General features: G+C 44.1%; 3 protein-coding genes across 7 annotated transcripts; 2 read left to right on the top strand and 1 right to left on the bottom strand.

The window, feature by feature from the left end:
* Window positions 1-437: 437 nt before the first annotated feature.
* LOC659859 (collagen alpha-2(IV) chain) lies at window positions 438-13,898 on the top strand. 3 transcript variants are annotated; one of them, XM_064357617.1, is made up of 6 exons: window positions 438-588; window positions 2,461-2,557; window positions 4,557-5,102; window positions 5,325-12,010; window positions 12,094-13,146; window positions 13,201-13,898. In XM_064357617.1, the coding sequence occupies exons 2-6, from the start codon at window positions 2,503-2,505 to the stop codon at window positions 13,513-13,515; spliced, it is 8,655 nt and encodes a 2,884-aa protein (XP_064213687.1). In that variant the 5' UTR covers window positions 438-588; window positions 2,461-2,502; the 3' UTR covers window positions 13,516-13,898. The 3 variants fall into 3 exon arrangements, with proteins under 3 accessions (XP_064213687.1, XP_064213686.1, XP_064213685.1); XM_064357616.1 differs by having other exon boundaries at window positions 4,557-10,247; window positions 10,374-12,010; XM_064357615.1 differs by having other exon boundaries at window positions 4,557-12,010.
* Window positions 13,899-14,010: 112 nt separating this feature from the next.
* LOC103313346 (uncharacterized) lies at window positions 14,011-16,914 on the top strand. 3 transcript variants are annotated; one of them, XM_008196373.3, is made up of 4 exons: window positions 14,011-14,141; window positions 14,865-14,999; window positions 15,054-15,216; window positions 16,003-16,914. In XM_008196373.3, exons 3-4 carry the CDS (start codon window positions 15,069-15,071, stop codon window positions 16,824-16,826), a joined length of 972 nt encoding a protein of 323 aa, XP_008194595.1. In that variant the 5' UTR covers window positions 14,011-14,141; window positions 14,865-14,999; window positions 15,054-15,068; the 3' UTR covers window positions 16,827-16,914. The 3 variants fall into 3 exon arrangements, with proteins under 3 accessions (XP_008194595.1, XP_008194594.1, XP_015838254.1); XM_008196372.3 differs by having other exon boundaries at window positions 14,865-15,004; XM_015982768.2 differs by lacking the exon at window positions 14,865-14,999 and having other exon boundaries at window positions 14,049-14,141.
* Window positions 15,237-15,974, bottom strand: LOC107398504 (leucine-rich repeat-containing G-protein coupled receptor 4). Its single transcript, XM_015982769.2, has one exon. The coding sequence runs from the start codon at window positions 15,935-15,937 to the stop codon at window positions 15,260-15,262; it is 678 nt and encodes a 225-aa protein (XP_015838255.1). The 5' UTR covers window positions 15,938-15,974; the 3' UTR covers window positions 15,237-15,259.
* Window positions 16,915-17,772: the final 858 nt, after the last annotated feature.

Genomic DNA, 17,772 nt, shown 5'->3' with positions numbered 1-17,772 from the left:
CCTTCGAAGACGATTCCTGAGCGAATTAAGTCGTCAAGCCAAGCACTGTAATTACACTTAAACGTAACAAAACAATCATATTCAATTGTTGGCTCATTACCGCCGCTTATGCAGGCGATAGTTAAGCGCCTTCTCATGCATCTTAATAATGGTGATTTAAACGCCACCCGATTTGATTTTTTATAATTAGGATACACCGAGTCGGGTTCTGTGTGTAAAAGGAAGTCGTTATGTCGGAGGCGAATTGATGGCCCTTTTCTACAATCAATAATCGCGATTTATTGTGCAAATCTAGAATTGCAAATTTGATTAATCAGAGCCTAAATGGCGATAAATCCGGCTTTGTGTGCGTGTGTTTTTTACACATCTTCGATGGTGATCATCTTCAGAAATGCGAATACTGACACGGGCAACCTGGAGGGGGCGCCTATAAGTATTGCGACCACCTGAAATAAGCGAGTACTAAACGTGCTGTGACATCTTAAAACTCGCGGAATCTGGAGCACGTGTGAGATCCACACAACCACCCGAAGGATAATTCAGTGGCCAGGAAGGAAGGAGTGCACCGAAAAACGCGCTTTCCAGGAGGTAAGCCAAAATTTTTCATTTTTATATCTGTTATTTATTAAAAAAAAACGTAACTATTATTGTGCAGAAAATTTTCAGTTTTTTTTCAAACAGCTCTAAACAGGCGTAAAATAGTTTTTTTTACCAATTTGTATAAACCTTTGGTTTTATTTTAAAAATTTCAGCAAACCGGTCCTTAAAATCCTGCAGGATAATTAAGTTGAGATAGCGTCCCATAACTTTATTTTTTGTAAGACTTTTAAAAAAATCTGATCATTTCAAATCGGTCGAAAAGCTTCTTGTTTTTATCGGTCTTAAAAGCTCCAATTTAACTTAATTAATTTAATGTTTGAATTGAAAAAACCGTGTTGGGTTTTTCAAAGGACCTCATAAATGTCTGTAACGAGACGCAATTTATTCCCATTATTTTGCCATAATTTATAATTTTTTTGTAGAAGGTTTAAGCTTTTTCAGAGTTTGGACCTTGTTAGGCTTGTGATTTTGGCAGCGGGCCATTAAAATCCCATTTGTTCTGCGCGACGCTTCCGCATCATCCACCAGAGCAAAATTTCGTATTCATAACTTGCACTTGGCATTGCTGAAACCGTTGCAAGGCCGTCACCAAGTCCCCCGTTTTTATTCAAATTCGTGTAAATTCACCAAAAGTTAGTCACTCGGGTTAAACGAACCCAAGATGCATCTGAAGGCCGGCGCCTTCTTGTAACCGCAACTCGTCCAATAAAGTCACCTTTTGATTACGCCCTCTTATCTAACTCTTTAAGCTCGTTCAAATTAATTGCAAAACCGCGACAGGTTTTTTCAGCGCGATGCTAAAAATCAATTAAGGATTTACGGATGATTTACAAGCGGATTAAACTTGATCCGTGCGAGAGTTTGTTTTTCTCCTCTCAAACCGTAATTGTCTATGGGCACATTTTTCTCGACGGATATACTGGTAGAGCAGCTTCGATGGCAAAAACTAGATCTTAAATCTCGCGTTGGTATTGTTTGGAAAATGCGGCGGCCCGAGGCAATTAGACGAAAATCGGCCAATAAATATGAGCCAAACGTAAGTGAATAATCGGTTTTTTGCCCAGCCTTGGTGCTTGCCCTTTGGGCACGATCTCCGAGTCCAAATTGGGGACCCAACAACACAAGGACGTTCAATACAGGACGTCACGTTTCTTAATTGTGATTTCGGCAAATTTGTTTTAATTTTAGATAATTATGGACTTGTTTTTTCTCGCCCGTTTTGATTGTTACTTCATCTCCACTTTGTACCTCATCTATTAACTTTTTTTGAAAATTCTTAATGATACCCATTACACGGATAAAGCGCTGTTTATTAATCAAGCTCATTACTCACACCTAATAAGTTATAAATCACATAATTTTGCGTAAATAAATTTTGTTTGGGATATTCTTCCTTGCGTTACATTTTCCAGGCCGCAAAAATGCGCAATGACGCAAATAATGGTAACAGTAACTGGGGTGTGCCATATTCCCATAAAAAAGATTCGCATATTTGAATATTTAAAGTCAGGTCTTCAACTAGCGGTCGATGCCGATCTCAATCTCGTTTTAAAATTCACCAAACGTATTTTGGGTTAGATTGAAATTATGGCTTGTTTACCACACGATTCTGTACCATCATGGTACGGAAATTAATCACTCGAACCTGTTCGCGAAAAATAACGAGATTAAGAATGATCGGGGAGTAATCGCATTATTTCAAAAATGTACCAATTCATTAGAACGGCGGATTAAAGCCGGCAGGAACGAGCTGTTAATTAACGCGGATTTTTCAGAAAAATGGAACTTGTTTTGCCAGCAGAGTTCATCGACTCGTGATTTTCGACACGTTTTGTAATTGTTGCTGTAATTATGTTGCAGATGATCCGAACGAGTTCCAATTAGGGAATTCTCAAGAACACAATGAAGACTTTGTGGACGTTGGTCTTGTGTCTGGCGTCGGTGTCACCGCTTCGAGGTATTTATTTCACCGACATTCCATAAATCAATTTATTTCGAAAACCGTTCTTTTTGTTTTATCGTTCTCATCTACACACTTTATTATGAAATCATTAACATAAGAAACGGCGTCTGCAGAGCCGAATGAATTAATAAGGTGCTTGATGGATGATTAGTGTAAGAATTCCAACGATTATGTATCGATAATTGAATAAAATTACACCAATAGGACGAATTAGTTCGTGTTTTTCGTTTCAATATTTTCCCATAAAATACAGTTATTTTTTTATGATTAAACTGTAAATGCTTGTGTCACCGCTAATAAATTATTTTTATTATTTAGGGCCGGTTTTACGGCCATAGCGGGACCGAAAATGGGCATTGCCATGCAAATTTCAAATTAATGATGTGCCAAAAATAACACATTTTTCACATGATGGAATAAAGAAAAGTGCTCCTTACAACGAATTGTCATGATGTTGCAACAACTTCCAAACTTTTAATAGACAATATTACAATCACAAAGCACAGTAATTAAATCCTGACGAGCTGAAAAATGATACTTCCAGCTGATGAGTAATTAATTCCACATGAAAAACAAGTGGGCTCATCATAAATTCACGAAACAAAATAATGAATGTTAATAATAGTCCTATAATGCTTATCCGTCCATTGAATCTGACACGAAGTAGCTGTGCTAAAGGAACAAAAGTTGAGAACAAGATTTTTAACTGTCGTGAAGCACTGGCTATGAAACATTATAATCTTCTCTGACAGATATTTCGTGTAAGAAATACCCACCTTCGGTAGTAATTGTTATGCTAATAATTTTTTTACCAGCAATTACCCTATCATCTCTTCGTAAAAATCGTAATAAAACACCTAATAGTTGTACTGAAGGATGTGGTATTCTTGGAATAAAACCGTCTTCAGGCTATTATCAAATGCACATTGTTAAAACGTGAAGCATGTTTATTTATGACAAAAATTTGTTGCAAAAAATCATCGACACCGGATTATGAAATAGCTTTCTGAAAGTCATGGTGCTACCAAGATGCCACGCATCTTCTGCTCCAAATTGAGAGAACAATGATCAAAGACAACGAAATCTATTAATAGATCTAGTCGAACAACTCGCTTAGAACGATATTAATTTAAACTAGACACTATCATAACAAACTCGTAAGTGTAACCTTGGTAAGGCTGCACAATGAGGTGTATTGAACCATTCATAAGCGCAACCTTTCGGGAAAAAAGCGTCTAATCTGAACCTTTCAAAATTGAAGGATGGCGATTTATCCCAAAACAATTAATCACACGCTTGGGCGTGTCTAAATAATAAAGCCTTTCATGTACCATCAAGATTCGAATTAATTAAACGCGACGAAAAGCTTTTGCTTGTCGCTGGCTCCTCTTTTTGCCGCGGCTCGGGTACTCCTATAAATAGTAGAAACCATTATCCTTGATACTGGAATCCTTAATGTCGCTGCCGCTGCTGCGGCCGGTCGGGACGCCCATACCGGGACTCGAGGATGGCCATAATTCGCAAAAGCACACAAAATTGCAAATTTAAACAAGAAATAAACGTGATTTATCCCCACTGTCTTTAATTAAATAAGCGATTTACACCAAGCTAATGCGCACGATTTACATATTTACATGGTTTTGTATTGGATTCTGTTCGGTCATAAATACGACAACGATTTTCCATAACTCATACTCGTGCACGGCTACAATGGGACAGCTAGCATAGACCAGAACTCGTTGTTTGCGTTGTAATTTATAGACCCCGGTGACGAGCAAACATGCAACTACATCTGCTTGCAGCCATGTACGAACTTTTCGTTATCTCTCTATTCCGAGGAAAAATTATCGGCTCACAAGGCCTTGCTAAAATATTTCATTAGGACAAGTGTGATAATGAGACAGGCGAGCTAGGGCCTGGTCAAAAACCTCTTAATTACATGCAACTGGTTTTTTAATCGCTTCATTGATTTCGTTTGTTTGTTTATTTACAGCTGACTCCGTTCGAGAGTTGTCGAGAGAAGCACGCCAAACGCAATATAAATCGAACTTCAGGTGTCCCAGCGAAGGGTTTCATGCCGATCCGCAAAACTGCCAAATTTTTTACCGATGTGTTGGCACTCCGAATAATCTAAAGCCGATTCAGTTTGAGTGTGGCGAAGGAACTGTTTTTGATCCGGCCATAAGTACTTGCAATTACCCCTATGCTAGTAATAGGGAGGAGTGTGGAGGAAATGGCGTTGATGGTGATTTTGGCAACGTTCAGAACCCTCCACCTTCAACCACAACTGCGTTACCACCATGGACGACTCAATCAGATTCGACTCCCGCAACTGTTTCTAGTCAAGTTGGTGACAAGTGTACGCAAGAAGGCTTCTTGGGCGATAGCAGAAACTGTTCAAAATTCTACCGTTGTGTCAGTAATGGGCGCAATGGCTACATTCAGCATGAATTTAACTGTGGTACTGGAACTGTTTGGGATCCAGTAGCCGTGTCTTGTAATTACCCATGGGCAGCTCAAAGAAGTGACTGTTCGGAAGGTACTAGTCAGAGTTTTTCCGCACTGCCTCCACAGAGTGATTATGTAGCCCAAAACTATAACCAGTCTAACAGTAGTCAGTTTATGAGTAGTAGTAGCAATAGCAGTAGTAGTAGCAGTAGCAGTACGAGTAGTTCCTGGAGCCAGTCTAGTTCTTCGTCGTCTTCCTCTACTATGTCAAGCACGAGTTCTTGGCAAAATCAACAAAATGCTGCTTCCTCAGGTCAACAGGGAAGCAGTTCAAACAATCAACAAAGTAGCTCGTCAAATCAACAAAATCAACAAGGGAGTAGTTCCAGTCAACAAGGAAGCTCTTCGAGCGGTAGTTGGAACCAACAAGGAGGCAGTTCATCAAATCAACAGCAAGGAAGTTCGTCAAGCAATAATTTCAATCAGCAAGGTTCAAATCAACAAGGAAGCTCATCAAGTCAACAGAATCAACAATCATCAGGTAGTAGTTCCAGTCAACACGGAAGTTCTTCAGGCAGTCAAAATCAACAAAGCAGTGGTTCTGCCAATCAACAACAAAGCGGTAGCTCGTCTAGTCAACAAACTGGTAGCTCTACCAGTCAACAGGGAAGCGCGAGCAGTCAAAATCAACAAAGCGGTAGTTTAACTCAACAAAATCAAGGAAGTAGCTCATCGAACCAACAAAGTCAACAAGGTGGTAGTTCATCATCCAGTCAACAAAACCAAAATCAACAAGGAAGTAATTCTTGGAACCAGCAAGGGGGTAGCTCTTCTAATCAACAAGGCAGTGCATCGTCCAGTCAACAAAATAATCAAAATCAACAAGGAAGCAATTCTTGGAACCAACAAGGGGGTAGTTCTAATCAACAAGGCAGTACATCGTCAAGTCAACAAAATCAAAACCAACAAGGAAGTAATTCTTGGAATCAACAAGGGGGTAGTTCTTCTAATCAACAAGGCAGTACATTATCCAGTCAGCAAAACCAAAATCAACAAGGAAATAACTCTTGGAATCAACAAGGGGGCAGTTCTAGCCAACAAAATCAAAATCAACAAGGAAGCAATTCTTGGAATCAACAACAAGGCGGTTCTTCCAGTCAACAAGGCGGCAGTTCTTCGAATCAACAAAACCAACAAAGTGGTGGGTCGTGGAATCAGCAAGGCGGTAGCACTTCAAATCAACAAGGAAGCAGTTCCTCCAATCAGCAAAATCAACAAGGTGGTAGTTCTTCCACACAACAAGGCAGTAATCAATCCAATCAACAAGGAAGCAGTTCATCTAGTCAACAAAACCAACAAGGGGGAAATCAGCAAGGTTCTAGTCAACAAGGCACAAATCAGCAAGGATCGAGCCAACAAGGAAACAATCAATCAAGTCAGCAAGGTCAAATTTCCAATAATGAATGCGTATCTGAAGGTTTTGTCAAAGATGATAATGACTGCAAAAAGTTCTACAGATGCGTAAATAATGGCAAGAATGGTTTTACTAAATATGAATTTACTTGTGGTGAAGGAACAGTTTGGGACGAAAACATATTGTCTTGCAATTATCCTTCCGCTGTAAGTGGAAAATGCTCCACTTCTGGTTCTGCACAACAAGGGCAACCGCAACAGCCTGGATATCCTAATCAACCCGGCCAACCACAACAACCAGGCCAGCCACAACAATCTGGATATCCCAATCAACCCGGCCAACCAGGTCAACCACAAAAACCGGGATATCCTAATCAGCCCGGACAACCTGGTCAACCAGGACAGCCAGGACAACCACAACAACCGGGATCCCCAACTGGAAAACCTCAACAACCGAGCTATCCAGGACAACCTCAACAACCTGGACAATCCGGTCAGCCAGGTCAACCTGGTCAGCCAGGGCAACCCGGTCAGTCAGGTCAAACAAGTACTCCAGAACAACAGGGTCCTAATCAGCAAGGTCAGATAAGCGGAGCAAATTGTGCAAAAGAAGGTTTTGTTGGTGATGAAAATGACTGTTCCAAATTTTACCGATGTGTCAATAATGGCCAAGGTGGTTTACAAAAATATGAATACACTTGTGGTCCAGGAACTGTATGGGACCAATCCATATTATCATGTAACCATGCCTGGGCGGTAAGCGGAAAATGCGCAAGCCAATCAGGACAAACAAACCAGTCGGGTCAACCAGGACAGCCAGGACAACCAGGACAACCAGGGCAACCAGGACAACCCGGGCAACAACCAGGTCAACCAGGACAGCCAGGGCAGCCGGGAAGACCGGGATATCCAAATCAACCAGGACAACCCGGGCAACAGCAAGGTCTACCAGGACAACCTGGTCAACCTAGTCAACAAGGACATCCTAATCAACCAGGGCAAACAGGGCAGTCAGGATATCCTAATCAACCAACACAGCCAGGACAACCCAGTCAACCAGGACAACCTGGCCAACCCGGGCAGCCAGGACAACCAGGGCAGCCAGGACAACCCGGGCAGCCAGGACAACCCGGGCAGCCAGGACAACCCGGGCAGCCAGGACAACCCGGGCAGCCAGGACAACCCGGGCAGCCAGGACAACCCGAGCAGCCAGGACAACCAAATATACCAGGAGAGCAAGGTTCTAATCAACAAGGGCAATTAAATGGAAACGACTGTGCGAAAGAAGGTTTTGCCGGTGATGAGAATGACTGCTCAAAATTCTACCGTTGCGTCAGCAATGGTCAAGGTGGTTTACAAAAGTATGAATATACATGTGGTCCAGGAACTGTCTGGGATCAAACCATCTTATCTTGTAACCATGCGTGGGCAGTAAGCGGTAAATGTGCAAATGCAAATCAACCTCAGCCAAACCAACCAGGACAAGCTGGTCAACCAGGGCAACCAGGGCAGCCAGGGCAACCAGGACAACCAGGATATCCTAATCAACCGGGACAGCCTGGTCAACCAGGACAGCCAGGTCAACCAGGACAACCAGGATATCCTAATCATCCGGGACAGTCTGGTCCACCGGGACAGCCTGGTCAACCAGGACAGCCAGGTCAACCGGGCCAACCTGGCCGACCAGGACAACCAGGACAGCCACAACAACCAGGATATCCTAATCAACCAGGACAGCCTGGTCAATCAGGGCAACCAGGATATCCTAGTCAACCGGGACAGCCTGGTCAACCAGGACAACCAGGATATCCTAACTATCCTAATCAACCAGGACAGCCTGGTCAACCGGGACAGCCTGGCCGACCAGGACAGCCGCAACAACCAGGATATCCTAATCAACCGGGGCAGCCTGGTCAACCAGGACAGCCAGGGCAACCAGGACAACCAGGATATCCTAATCAACCGGGACAGTCTGGTCGACCAGGACAACCAGGATATCCTAACTATCCTAATCAACCAGGACAGCCTGGTCAACCGGGACAGCCTGGCCGACCAGGACAGCCAGGTCAACCGGGCCAGCCTGGCCGACCAGGACAACCAGGACAGCCACAACAACCAGGATATCCTAATCAACCAGGACAGCCTGGTCAACCAGGGCAACCAGGATATCCTAATTATCCTAATCAACCAGGACAGCCTGGTCAACCAGGACAGCCTGGTCAACCAGGACAACCAGGATATCCTAATCAACCGGGACAGTCTGGTCAACCGGGACAGCCTGGTCAACCAGGACAGCCAGGTCAACCGGGCCAGCCTGGCCGACCAGGACATCCAGGACAGCCACAAAAACCAGGATATCCTAATCAACCAGGACAGCCTGGTCAACCAGGGCAACCAGGATATCCTAATTATCCTAATCAACCAGGACAGCCTGGTCAACCAGGACAGCCTGGTCAACCAGGACAACCAGGGCAACCAGGTCAACCAGGTCGACCAGGACGACCAAGCGAACCAGGACAGCAAAGTCCTAACCAACAAGGACAGTTAAGTGGAAATAATTGTGCCAAAGAAGGTTTCGTCGGTGATGAAAATGACTGTTCAAAATTCTACCGATGTGTCAGTAATGGCCAGGGTGGTTTACAAAAGTATGAATATACGTGTGGTCCAGGCACTGTCTGGGATCAAACCATCTTATCGTGTAACCATGCGTGGGCAGTAAGCGGTAAATGTGCAAATGCAAACCAACCTCAACCAAGCCAACCAGGACAACCGGGACAATCTGGTCAACCAGGGCAGCCAGGACAACCACAACAACCAGAATATCCCAATCAACCGGGACAGCCGGGTCAACCAGGACAACCAGGATATCCTAATTATCCTAATCAACCGGGACAGCCTGGTCAACCAGGACAGCCAGGGCAACTAGGTTATCCCAATCAACCGGGACAGCCTGGTCAACCAGGGCAAACAGGTTATCCTAATCAACCAGGTCAACCTGGTCAACCGGGACAGCCCGGTCGACCAGGACAGCCTGGTCAACCTGGACAGCCACAACAACCAGAATACCCTAATCAACCGGGACAGTCAGGTCAACCAGGACAGCCACAACAACCAGGATATCCTAATCAACCGGGACAACCTGGTCAACCGGGACAGCCTGGCCGACCAGAACAACCAGGACAACCACAACAACCAGGGTACCCTAATCAACCGGGACAGCCTGGTCAACCAGGACAGCCACAACAACCAGGGTATCCTAATCAACCGGGACAGCCTGGGCAACCAGGTTATCCTAATCAACCTGGACAGCCTGGGCAACCAGGTTATCCTAATCAACCTGGACAGCCTGGGCAACCAGGACAGCCTGGTCAACCAGGTTATCCTAATCAACCAGGCCGGCCTAGCCAACCAGGCCAGCCTAGCCAACCAGGGCAGCCAGGACAACCCGGACAGCCAGGACAACCAAATATACCAGGAGAGCAAAATCCTAACCAACAGGGACAATTAAGTGGAAATAATTGTGCGAAAGAAGGTTTCGTCGGTGATGAAAACGACTGTTCAAAATTCTACCGATGCGTTGGCAATGGCCAAGGTGGTTTACAAAAGTATGAATATACGTGTGGTCCAGGCACTGTTTGGGATCAAACCATCTTATCGTGTAACCATGCGTGGGCAGTAAGCGGTAAATGTGCAAACGCAAACCAACCTCAACCAAGCCAACCAGGACAACCGGGACAATCTGGTCAACCAGGGCAGCCAGGACAACCACAACAACCAGGACATCCTAATCAACCGGAACAGCCTGGCCAACAAGGACAACCAGGTTATCCTAATCAACCAGGACAGCCAGGACAACCAGGATATCCTAATCAACCGGGACAGCCTGGTCAACCAGGACAGCCGGGTTATCCTAATCAGCCGGGACAGCCTGGCCAACCAGGACAGCCAGGACAACCAGGATATCCTAATCAGCCAGGACAGCCTGGTCAACAAGGATACCCAGGATATCCTAATCAACCGGGGCAGCCTGGTCAACCAGGGCGGCCAGGACAACCACAACAACCAGGTTATCCTAACCAACCCGGGCCATCTGGCCAACCAGGACAGCCAGGGCAACCAGGACAACCAGGATATCCTAATCAACCAGGACAGCCGGGTTATCCTAATCAGCCGGGACAGCCTGGTCAACCGGGACAGCCTGGCCAACCAGGACAACCAGGATATCCTAATCAACCAGGACAGCCTGGACAACCAGGACATCCTGGACAACCAGGACAGCCTGGACAACCAGGACAGCCAGGACAACCAGGACAACCTGGACAACCAGGACAGCCTGGACAACCAGGACAGCCTGGACAACCAGGACACCCAGGATATCCTAATCAACCGGGGCAGCCTGGTCAACCAGGGCGGCCAGGACAACCACAACAACCAGGTTATCCTAACCAACCCGGACAGCCTGGCCAACCAGGACAACCAGGATATCCTAATCAACCAGGACAGCCTGGACAACCAGGACAGCCAGGGCAACCAGGATATCCTAATCAACCGGGACAGCCAGGGCAACCAGGATATCCTAACCAACCGGGACAGCCAGGGCAACCAGGATATCCCAATCAACCAGGACAGCCAGGACAACCAGGATATCCTAATCAACCAGGACAGCCAGGACAACCAGGATATCCTAATCAACCAGGACAGCCTGGACAACCAGGACAGCCTGGCCAACCAGGTCAGCCAGGACAACCAGGATATCCTAACCAACCGGGACAGCCAGGACAACCAGGACATCCTAATCAACCGGGGCAGCCTGGTCAACCAGGACAACCACAGCAACCAGGTTATCCCAACCAGCCGGGACAGCCAGGACAACCAGGTTATCCTAATCAACCGGGACAGCCTGGTCAACCAGGACAACCAGGATATCCTAATCAACCGGGGCAGACTGGTCAACCAGGACAACCTAATCAACCTGGACAGCCTGGTCAACCAGGACAACCACAACAACCAGGTTATCCCAACCAACCGGGACAACCAGGACAACCCAGTTATCCTAATCAGCCGGGACAACCAGGTTATCCTAACCAGCCAGGACAGCCGGGTTATCCCAATCAGCCAGGACAGCCTGGTCAACCAGGACGACCAGGACAACCAGGATATCCTAATCAACCGGGGCAGCCTGTTCAACCAGGGCAACCAGGACATCCTAATCAACCGGGACAGCCTGGTCAACCAGGTTATCCCAACCAACCAGGACAGCCTGGTCAACCAGGACAGCCGGGTTATCCCAATCAACCGGGACAACCTGGCCAACCAGGACAGCCAGGACAACCAGGATATCCCAATCAGCCGGGGCAGCCTGGTCAACCAGGACGACCAGGACAACCAGGATATCCTAATCAACCGGGGCAGCCTGGTCAACCAGGGCAACCAGGACATCCTAATCAACCGGGACAGCCTGGTCAACCAGGTTATCCCAACCAACCAGGACAGCCAGGGCAACCTGGATATCCTAATCAACCGGGACAGCCTGGTCAACCTGGGCAGCCTAACCAACCAGGCCAACAAGGGAGTCAACAACCTCAGGTAACGACAATTTATTTTATTTATTATTTTATTTATTTTATTTTATTCATGTATTCATGTATCTAAGACGAAGATTATTTTAGGGACCAAATGGCTCCACATCATCACCAGTTTCAAGTCAAATTGGAGACACTTGCACTCAAGAAGGTTTCCTGGCTGACACAAAAGATTGTAAAAAATTCTACAGATGCGTAGATAATGGAAAGGGCAGTTTTACAAAATATGAATTCAACTGCGGTCCAAACACGGTTTGGGATCCAGACGCAATAACTTGCAACTATCCGTATGCTGTTAATCGGGAAATGTGTCGAAATTACGTAGAACAACCACAAAGCACATCTCCCTCCAACTGCACAGACTGTAGTTCTCAAACTGGAACTACCCCAGGTGGTACACCCTCTGGCACAGACGGTTCCACTACGGGATCAGTTCAAACGACACCCGGAAGCACGATACCAGACAATAGCACACCTGGCAGTACAATCACAGAAAGCACTCCTAGTAATACAATCACAGAAAGCACGACTGCCCCTAGCACTATAATTGATGGCTCTACTCCAGGCACCATCTTTACAGAAAGTACCACAATTGGAACAGACAGTACCCCACAAGGTGCTGGAACGGGAACCACTCCAGGTGCGGGAACGACTGGCGGTACCTATCCGGGAACAACTGGTGGTACTTATCCGGGAACGACACAGGGTGCTGGAACAACAGGCGGTACCTATCCGGGTACTTTCCCCGGTACTGGAACAACAGGTGGCGTTGACGGTACCCCAGGTACCAACGAACCAACAACCACAGTCCAAAGCACAATTGGCGGCGAAAGTACCACCACTGATTCATCTCAATCCACCACAGCCCCATGCCCTATCGGACAATTAGAAGGCGACCAAATCGCTCTAGTTTGCCCAACCGGATTCAAAAGACATCCAAAATACTGCAATCTATTCTACCAATGTACGAAAGACGCAGACAATCACGACTTTAAAATCCTCGTTTTGAGTTGCCCTGAAGGAAGGATTTACGACGACGCCCGCATCCAGTGCTTGCCTCAAAACGAAACAAGTTCTTGCAGCGGACAAATCGCTCAAAGCTCCTTCTACAAGCGACTTAACGCCAATTCATTGCCTCCGGTAAACAACATCATAAAATTTAATGTCTGTGAAGTCATCAATTCCTTTTTATAGATACCCGTCAACAGCGAACGGACGCTCTGCCCCAGTGTCGGCTTCCACGAAACCGATGGCGCCGTTTGCTCAACAACGTTTGTCAAATGCCAGCGCTCTTACAATAACTTCTATGGAAAAATGGAAGGTTACATGTACCAGTGCCCACAAGGATACGTTTATTGGGCGATAAGTAAACAGTGCGAACGCCCATCCAGATTGCAACACTGCAGCGGCTACGACATCCGCGACACAAGATGGGAGATACCAGTAGAGACCACAAATGTCTCATTAAGACGAAGAAAAAGTGCCAGTTTATTCGATACGATCCTTTAAGTAAATCTCGTTGCCAGCTAGTTTGTAAGTAGTACTCGCAAGTACCACCGATCGAGATAAGGATTGTTTAGTACTTGTCGAGTTAGTAATGTACTATAACACTCCATTTAGACTGATACGAACTAATTCGATTTTCTTTGAACTAAACCACTTAGTTCAAAGCAAAATGTGTCTTTAATGCAGCACAGCTTTTTCACAGTTTCGCGCAAACTGTGGAAATGCCGTCATTCGGGAAGGTTCTGGGTTTATTTATTTCAATTTATTTATTTAGTAAAATTTGGCACCGAAATTTGCTGTCAAACGAACGATCTAGTTTACTTAAGCATCGATTACATTGTATACTGAATGTAATAATTTTTCAATCTCAATAAATTTTACTATAATTGGATGCGTTTTATTTCGCTATGATAAGCGTGACACAATTTTTCCTCACCTACATTTCCTATATTTGTCACATGATCCATTTAACTCAATTGTTATTTCATAACAAAACATGCCGCTCTTGCAAAAGTCGTGTTTATAACTACGTGAAAAAACATAAACACAAAAGTTTGAGCACGGAACAGTCAAACGTTAAAGAGGTGTCGGTGTTTGATGCTAAAATGTAACGTACAATTTCTCAAACTGTAAGTTAATTTTTTTCCTCTTGAATAATTCTGCCTTCAAATACTCGTAAAATTGTTGCAATTTCCGAAATCAATCCCAATTTTCTAGCGACAAGTAATAATTTGCATCAGCAGCCTTGGAATTTTATGTAATTTGACTAAGCTATCAAAAAAATTATATTGTAGATGAAAATTAGCTCCATTAAATTTTGATTTCATTTACAAAATTATGCTGTAGCAATTGGATAAATACAAAATTATCACTTCCACTTCCTTCAACTTTTTTTAATAATAAAAATCAACAAAAATTTTTGGAAATAATTTGATCACGTCTAAAAACATAACGTAAAAGGTACAAAAAATCATTTTATCTTTATTAGTTTTCGAGAAAATAATACTACAACAACCAGCACATCAAAATCGTTTATAATGCAACTATTAAAACATTAATGAAGCGCCAGATTTTATTCGAAATACTTTTACGAGCAGACTTTAATGACTGTCTGCAAAATGCACCCAAGACAATTTTTTTAATTATTTTTTCTGCAAATACAAAACGTCTAGTAAAATTTTTGAAGCGAAATATTAATTATGTTCACACTCGTTTTGTTTTCACTATTAAAGCTGGTGTTAACAACTGTTTTGAAACAACCTAAACCAATTAAACGAAACAATTCGTCCCATTTTTCATTTTCCCTCTATCAACCCGTGGGTGGATAAATAACACAAATCTTTCATTTCCAGCAAAACCATTTCGCGAAAGAATTACGATTAGAAACAACTGTTTCAATTTACTGGCGTTTCCTCGGTTGCACAACTGACAATATTGGGCAAATTTTCATGATCAAACGTCAAGCATTCAGCCGGGTTTCAAATCTTGTATTGTGAGCCTTTTGAGAAATACACTGCGGAAAACTAATTTTATAATTACAGAATGAATAATCCACAATGCGAAAACCGCAGAGCGACGAGCAATTCCCCTTGTTGCTGGTTCTGATGGGCAATGACGACGTTGCCCAAAATAACAAACGGCTTTTCCGGGGAAGACTCGACGGGATTACGTCGGGGGCTTCCGCCATCATCACCGAGTGGCCGAGTGAGTAATAAAACCAAAAAATCGCTTTACATTTTATTGGAACTTACAACTTTACATAATGCACAATTTTGCGATTATCATCGATAAAGTCTAGAGCTGCCTCATCGACGGTTTTATCCTTAACAAAACTGATAACAAGTCTTGTCAAATTCGTCATTTTCCTCAACGCGTTCACGTGGATGTACTCGATGGGGTTGTCGTCCAAGTACAACGCCTGCAAGTGCTCCAAGCCGTGGAACGTCGTCTCGTTTATCCTCCGCAAGCGGTTCTCATTCAGCAAAAGCTGCTGCAAACCGCCCAGGCCACTAAACGCCCCGTCTTCGATAAACTCAATCTTGTTTTTAATCAAACTCAACACTTTCAAATTGGGGACACCACTGAAACTATTCCTTGAAACGTTCGTTATGAGAGTGTTAGTGACCGCCAAATTGTCCAATTCGGTCAAACCAGCGAACGCTCCGGGCTGGATGTACGTGATATTCTCACCCAAAAACCACAATTCTTTCCGGGACTTCAACTTCGCAAACGCGTCTTTCGGGATTTCCCCGTGGGAAACGTCCACGTATAAAAAATCGGCGTTTTTCTGGTTTTTCAACTTGAGTGAGTCCTCTTCCAGCGTCTCGACGGTGCAGAGAGTCCTGTTGGGCATCCCTTCCGCCACTTGCAACCGACATTTCGCCCAGACTGTTGTAACAACCGTTAACAAAATGTAAAACTTCATTTCTCAAACGCTCGAGTGTGACTAGTGATAATGATAACCCGCTCTTGAACCAATTTTTGTTTCAGATTATTTGAGTTCGTGTTGGTTGACCGCTCTGATCTGTGGCATAACCCTGTTCGTCGTTTCCGTAATGCTGACTTCTTGCATGACCTACGAGCACCACTTGAGGTTCCCGCGGTGCTCCTCCGAGTACCAGCTAATCGACAACCGGACGATTCATCTAGTCCACAATTCACACAAATGGCAGTTAAACCAGCTCCGCTCAGTTGAAAATATAGTCAGAGCGTTTCCCGATTACCAAATTCACCTCCTCCTTGTCGGCAGTAAAACCCACCAATACATCAAACTGCGACGTGCAATCAGTAACGAAACCCAGACCAACCAAACGAACAAAACCGAGCCCACAATTGACGACCTAGCCAGGAAATACCCAAATATACTTGTCACCCAGTTATCCTACGGGGACATTTTCTCAAACAGCCCCCTCTACTACAGCTGGATTCGCCTCAACCCGCAGACGAAGCTTTTCGCGATTCGCGTCTTGCAAATCTGGCAATTTGGGGGTTTGAGTTTCGATCTCCCTGAGAAAGTTGCGAGTAAAAGGTGCAAAAATTGTACCAGTCTGCAGGAGATGAAAATAGGGCTTTTGGTGCGGTATGGGAAGAAGAGGTACGAAAAGTTGGGGCCTGATGTGGTGTCAGTTGACTCGAATGGGCTTCATATGGAGGCGAAGTCGCCGTGTCATGCTTTTTTCGGGAAGGTTTTGGCTAATCTACGCAATGCGGGCCAGAAGACCACGCCGAGGGTGGTCCTGAACGGGCCGATTTATGCGTTTTGCAAGGCTGGGGTCGTTGATGAGGAATTTTGCCCCAAAAACGTCTTAATTTAATAAATTTGTACGAATTGGAGATGACTTGTTTTATTTTTATTTCAAGCCTGCATCACACATTTTACCAATAAAGCACTAATTAAAACTATCACCTTGTTTATTTTACTCGTATTTTGTTATCGTTAAGTCAATACTCTGGGTCATGATCAGGGCCGTGCCAGGTCCTTTTGAAACGCAACGTAGTAATTTATAATAATTGTACTAGCGCTATTTTTTGCACTTTGAGTCAAAAGTGCTTAAAAATCGTTGAGTTTGGCCAAAAATGGTGTTATTTGTGCCTTTTTCGAGCATTTAAACACTTCAAAACCCTTATTTTTTGCAAAATTTTGATAGAATATAACGGAACGGCACTAAATTTGCAAAAAATTATATTATTTCTCCTCATTTTTTAACGTCTTAGTATGTATTGTTCAGCCAGAAATAATCAGAAACGCAATTATTTTGCTAAATTTAATCAAAAATACAAAAAATTATATCGCATATGATGTTATTTTTACTTTCTTGGACCGCTTAGGCAAGATTTGTTGAAACAGAACGAAAAGTTACTGACTTATGAGTTAAAAATTTAAGTATTTTTGCTTTTTCTAATCGGTGTTTAACTAGGAATGCAATTATTTTGAAGAATTTCGTTCAAAGTAAGCAATAGCTTCCTGCGCAACGGAATAGGAATAGTGTTTTTTTAGGTATTGTTATCGTCCAATTTGATTTAATTATTTGACGGAAGAGTTTGGACAGGTTTACAATTAAAAGTCTTATTACGTCGATTTCGCCGGTTTTATTGTCGGCTTCTTCAGGACATAAAATTAAAATTAACAATTACAAACACATTAAAATTCACATTTTATTTGGTCACATTAGGGTCGCCATTTTGCTGTTATATTGAGGAATAGTGTTTTTTTTTCATTTTAGAAGTAATCAGTTTTCCTGATTAATTGAACACAAGATT

Source organism: Tribolium castaneum, chromosome 6 (genome assembly GCF_031307605.1).
Source record: "Tribolium castaneum strain GA2 chromosome 6, icTriCast1.1, whole genome shotgun sequence".
NCBI classification, from domain to species: Eukaryota; Metazoa; Arthropoda; class Insecta; order Coleoptera; family Tenebrionidae; genus Tribolium; species Tribolium castaneum.
Note: the sequence above shows the minus strand (reverse complement) of the source record. Positions and strands in the feature narration are given on the sequence as shown.

What these genes read in the sequence shown, in the direction of transcription:
- LOC107398504 (XM_015982769.2), bottom strand. Translation starts at nt 15,937, where the DNA reads ATGAAGTTTTACATTTTGTTAACGGTTGTTACAACAGTCTGGGCGAAA.
- LOC103313346 (XM_008196373.3), top strand. Translation starts at nt 15,069, where the DNA reads ATGCGAAAACCGCAGAGCGACGAGCAATTCCCCTTGTTGCTGGTTCTG. An exon ending in CATCATCACCGAGTGGCCGA is followed by an intron (nt 15,217 to 16,002) that starts GTGAGTAATAAA and finishes TTTTTGTTTCAG; the next exon opens with ATTATTTGAGTTCGTGTTGG.
- LOC659859 (XM_064357615.1), top strand. Translation starts at nt 2,503, where the DNA reads ATGAAGACTTTGTGGACGTTGGTCTTGTGTCTGGCGTCGGTGTCACCG. An exon ending in GTCGGTGTCACCGCTTCGAG is followed by an intron (nt 2,558 to 4,556) that starts GTATTTATTTCA and finishes GTTTATTTACAG; the next exon opens with CTGACTCCGTTCGAGAGTTG. An exon ending in AAGGGAGTCAACAACCTCAG is followed by an intron (nt 12,011 to 12,093) that starts GTAACGACAATT and finishes AGATTATTTTAG; the next exon opens with GGACCAAATGGCTCCACATC.